A 5,159-nucleotide genomic window follows, 5' to 3' on the forward strand; every position below is an offset into this window, starting at 1 on the left:
ACGAACGGACTCCTAAACGAGGACTTCAGAAAGCACCTCACCATGAAGCCAGTGTGGACAATGCAGGAGATCCAATGTGTAGCAAGGGAATACATCAACGATGAGGAAGTCATCCAAGTCGTCGCTGCCAACAAACGGCAGCCCTCTTACAATCAAACTCGACATCAGGGGAGTGGAGAAAGACAGAAGGAACACGCCAGGGACGGCGATCCGAGCAAGACACTCAGGCCATTTCCCAGAGTCGGGAAGTTCACTAATTACACCCCTCTCACCGTCCCCATCATAGAAGTTTACCAACAAATAGCCGAGAAGGGGATCCTGTCGAAACCCCGACCTCTGAAAGACCGAACATGGGGAAACAAAAGCCTTTACTGTGACTATCACAAAGGCTATGGACACATGACGCAGGACTGCTTCGACCTAAAGGACGCGCTGGAGCAAGTGATCCGGGACGGGAAGCTGGCTGAATTCTCCCATCTCATCAGGGAGCCAAGAAGACGAGATCGCGACCGAGAGACAAAGGACAAGACTCGCACGTTAAAATGACGCCACGACCAGAACGACAACGAATAAGGTCTCACCATAGTAAACGTCGTGACGGCGAGAGACACACCCCCAAGGTCGAAGTCGGCGCACAAGAAAGACGCCAAAGTCCTGGCAATCTCTTCATCATCTGCACAAAACCCCAAGAAGTCGAGGTCGCCACCCATCTCGTTCGGCCCGGAAGACCAGTGGTTTGACGAGGTCGCGGAAAGCCCTCCCATGGTCATTACGGCCAGAGTAGGAACCAGTCTCATCAAGCGCATCCTCATAGACACTGGTGCCGACTCGAATATTATGTTCCGCAATGTGTTCGACGCTTTGGGACTGCGGGACGCAGACCTAAAGACCCACCAACATGGTGTCGTAGGGTTAGGCGACCACTTCATTAAGCTAGACGGCATAATCTCTTTGCCGATATCAGTAGGACACGGGCAGGGACGAGGCTCGACAATGGCCGAGTTTGTGGTTCTACGCGACTCCACAGCCTACAACATCATCTTGGGGAGGAAGACCATTAATGATATCGGGGCAGTAATCAGCACAAAGATGCTGATAATGAAGTTCGTGGCTAACGACGGGTCCATGGGATCCATAAAAGGAGATTTGGAAACGGCAGTCGCCTGCGACAATGCCAGCCTCTCTTTGAGGAAGAAGTACAAGGAAGCAGCGGGAGTGTTCCTTGCCGACCTAGATGCGAGAGTTGAAGATAAGCCCAGAACTGAGCCGGAGGGGAGCTTGGAAAAGTTTAGGGTCGGCAACACGGACGAGAAGTTCACCTTCGTGAACAGGAACCTACCACACGAGCTGAAGGAGCCCCTAATAGAAATGATCAGGGCCAACGGCGACCTATTCGCATGGACGCCAGCCGACATGCTGGGAATAGACCCCCAGCTCATGTCACACCACCTGGCCGTGACGGCGGAGGCCAGACTGGTAGCCCAAAGAAGGAGGAAGATGTCACAAGAGCGAGCAGAGAAGGTGGCCAGACAGACGGCTAGCCTCATCGAAGCAGGATTTATTCGAGAACTTGACTACTCGACGTGGCTGTCGAACGTAGTTCTAGTGAAAAAGCATAATGGGAGATAGAGGATGTGCATAGATTACTCCGATCTCAACAAAGCATGCCCCAAGGACTGCTACCCCTTGCCCAACATTGATGCACTTGTCGACGCTGCGGCGGGATATCAATACCTAAGTTTCATGGACACCTACTCTGGCTATAACCAGATACCGATGCACCAACCTGATGAAGAGAAAACAGCGTTCATAACGCCAGGAGGGATATATTGCTACAAGGTAATGCCATTCGGCCTGAAGAACGCCGGGGCCACTTACCAAAGGGTAATGAACAAGATATTCAGCGACCTCATAGGCAGGACGGTGGAAGTCTACGTGGACGATATCCTAGCCAAGACCACTAGCCCTGAGGACCTCCTAAGCGACCTAGGAAACGTGTTTGCGGCCCTCCGACGACACGGCATGAGGCTCAACCCTCTCAAATGTGCCTTTGCCATGGAGACCGGGAAGTTCCTAGGATTTATGATAACCCAAAGGGGGTGGAAGCTAATTCTGAAAAATGCCAAGCGATACTCCAAATGAGGAGCCCGGGTTGCATCAAAGATGTTTAGAGACTGGCAGGAAGGCTCACCGCGCTATCTCGCTTCCTTGGGGCGTCGGCAGCAAAAGCCCTACCCCTCTTCAACCTGATGAGAAAGGGGATAGCGTTTGAATGGACTTCGGCGTGTGAGGAAGCATTCAAACACTTCAAAGAGATCCTCGCAACTCCTCCCGTGCTCGGGAAACCCAAAGTCGGAGAACTGCTCTACCTGTACCTGGCCATAACGAACGAAGCGTTGGCAGCAGTTTTGGTACGGGAAGAAGGGAAGGCTCAACAACCAATCTACTTCGTGAGTAAAGCACTGCAAGGAGCAGAACTGAGATATAGCAAGTTAGAGAAGCTAGCTCTGGCACTACTAACCTCCTCCCGAAGACTAAGGCAGTACTTCCAGGGCCACCAAGTAGTCGTAAGAACGGACCAGGGAATTCGCCAGGTGCTCCAAAAACCCGACTTGGCGGGAAGAATGATGACTTGGGCCATCGAGCTATCTCAATATGATTTGTGATACGAGCCCCGTCATGCGATCAAGGCACAAGCAATGGCCGACTTCTTGGTGGAGGTAGCGGGGGACCCAACCGAGGAAGCAGGCACACGGTGGAGGCTCCATGTGGACGTAGCCTCCAACCAAACGTCCGGGGGTACCGGGATCATTTTGGAAAGTCCTACCGGGGTCATATACAAACAATCAATTAAGTTCGAGTTTCCCGTATCAAACAACCAAGCAGAATACGAGGCCCTCCTGGGCGGCTTGATCCTAGCTCAAGAAGTCGGGGCTACGAGGCTGGAAGTGTGCAACGACTCACAGGTCGTTATCTCGCAGGTGAACGGAAGCTACCAAGCCAGAGACTCGCTGTTGCAAAAGTACTTGGAGAAGGTCAAGGAGCTGACCAAACAGTTCGAATAGGTCACAATCCAACACGTTTCGAGGGAAAGAAACACACGGGCAGATCTCCTATCTAAGCTAGCGAGCATGAAATCGGGAGTCGACAACAGATCTCTCATTCAAGGAATGATAAAGGAACCGGCAGTCGCCCTCCACCTTACAAAAATAGGCCCCTCATGGATGGACCCCATCACTGACTTCCTGAAAAACGGCAAACTCCCTGAAGACGAGAAGGAAGCCAAAGCGTTGAGAAGGGAGGCTGTCAAATATACGATCATACAAGGCCAACTGTTTAAAAAAGGACTTAGCCATCCCTTGCTGAAGTGCCTACATCCCGACCAGACGGACTACGTACTCAGAGAAGTCCACGAGGGGTGCTGTGGTCACCACATCGGGGGCAAAGCCCTAGCGAGGAAGCTCATCCGAGCCGGATATTACTGGCCGTCAATGATGGAGGACTCCAAGGAGTTCGTGAAAAAATACGTGAAGTGCCAACAGAACGCTAACTTCCACAGAGCACCGGCCACCGAACTGAGCCTGATGACGTCCTCTCGACCCTTCGCACAGTGGGGAGTCGACCTCTTGGGACCTTTCCCGGTTGGCCCAGGGCAAGTTAAATATCTCATAGTCGCCGTCGACTACTACACCAAATGGATAGAGGCCGAGCCACTGGCCACTATCTCCTCGTCCAATTGAAGAAAGTTCATGTGGAGGCAGGTGATAACTCGGTTCGGCATCCCGGAAGTCGTCATCTCAGACAACGGGACGCAATTCACCGATAAGAAGTTTGTAGAGTTCCTCACCGGCTTGGACATTAAAAATAAATTTTCCTCAGTATAGCACCCCCAGACAAACGGACAAGTCGAGTCCGCAAATAAGGTCATCTTGCTGGGCCTCAGGAAGCGGCTATACGACAAGAAAGGAGCATGGGCTGATGAGCTCGCCTCAGTCCTCTGGTCCTACCGTACAACCGAGCAGTCCGCCACGGGAGAAACCCCCTTCCGCCTGACATACGGGGTAGACGCAATGATACCCGTAGAGATCGGCGAGCCAAGCCCACGGTTACTTCTCAAGGGGGTGGAAGAAGCTGTAGAGAAGGACCTAGTAGATGAGACCAGGGAGAATGCCCACCTGTCAGAAGTAGCACTAAAGCAAAGAATGGCCCTGCGCTACAACACCAAAGTTCTCAAGAGGGAATTTGAGCAAAACGACCTCGTCCTACGGCGCAATGATATCGGCCTACCGACCCAGGGAGAAGGCAAACTGGCGGCGAATTGGGAAGGCCCCTACAGGGTCAAAGAAGTGATTGGCAATGGCGCCTACAAATTGGAGAAGCTCGATGGAAGAGAGGTCTCGAGAACTTGGAATGCGGGTAACCTGAGAAGGTTTTACCTCTAGCTCAAGCATGTCGGCCAGGCGATCTAACGAACTTAATCACTTACCTTTGTATCTGCCATGGTAAGAGACTTATTCGATTACCGGTTAATATTTACTTGTCATTCCTACTAACTTTACTTCTATTGTTCTTTTTTCTACTTACACATCACACGACAACAAGTTCCACGACGCATTAAACGGAACCACGATACGGCACCCCGGGACTGATCACCCCGGGAGCCACCTAAACTGAAGCCATAACAAACGGCTACAACGATAGCAAAAGGCCACGACCTGGCTTCGCCAAATTACCAACACAACGGTAAATAAACACGAGCAAAAAGCTCATACCGACAAAACGGTAACTGTTCATACCCTGGATCGAACTGTCCGACCCGGGATGATTGGTGGCAAAATGACTAACCTCTTCAGGTCCGACTATCCGACCTCTTCTTAAAGAGATCGGCCAAATCGACAGGAGAGCCCAGTAAAGGGCCCAAATGGAGGAACACGACCCAAATCCAAAGGCAGTTCAAGCCTACAGAGATAAAGGCGGTTCCCTTAAAAATAAGCTGACTTCACTCAAGATAAAGATAAGATAAGATAAGATAACTAACTTATCTTATCAGAAAGGTCAGCCCACACTACTATAAATACACTGGAGCACCCAGGTATAACTCATACTCTGATTCGACATAAAACCTGCTTAATACCCGTGCTAACTTAAGCATCAGAGTC

At 51.2% G+C, this 5,159-nt stretch overlaps 2 protein-coding genes across 2 annotated transcripts; both read left to right on the plus strand.

Moving 5' to 3' along the window:
• The first annotated feature begins 762 nt into the window (after positions 1 to 762).
• On the plus strand, positions 763 to 1,629 carry LOC148569916 (uncharacterized). The gene has a single exon (XM_088506724.1). It carries the CDS (start codon positions 763 to 765, stop codon positions 1,627 to 1,629), a length of 867 nt encoding a protein of 288 aa, XP_088362850.1.
• A 1,070-nt stretch (positions 1,630 to 2,699) lies between these two features.
• Positions 2,700 to 3,065, plus strand: LOC148569917 (uncharacterized). Its single transcript, XM_088506725.1, has one exon. It carries the CDS (start codon positions 2,700 to 2,702, stop codon positions 3,063 to 3,065), a length of 366 nt encoding a protein of 121 aa, XP_088362851.1.
• The last annotated feature ends 2,094 nt before the right edge of the window (positions 3,066 to 5,159 follow it).

This window comes from Arachis ipaensis, chromosome B3 (genome assembly GCF_059453495.1).
Source record: "Arachis ipaensis isolate K30076 ecotype BB chromosome B3, ASM5945349v1, whole genome shotgun sequence".
NCBI classification, from domain to species: domain Eukaryota; kingdom Viridiplantae; phylum Streptophyta; class Magnoliopsida; order Fabales; family Fabaceae; genus Arachis; species Arachis ipaensis.

What these genes read in the sequence shown, in the direction of transcription:
- LOC148569916 (XM_088506724.1), top strand. Translation starts at nt 763, where the DNA reads ATGGTCATTACGGCCAGAGTAGGAACCAGTCTCATCAAGCGCATCCTC.
- LOC148569917 (XM_088506725.1), top strand. Translation starts at nt 2,700, where the DNA reads ATGGCCGACTTCTTGGTGGAGGTAGCGGGGGACCCAACCGAGGAAGCA.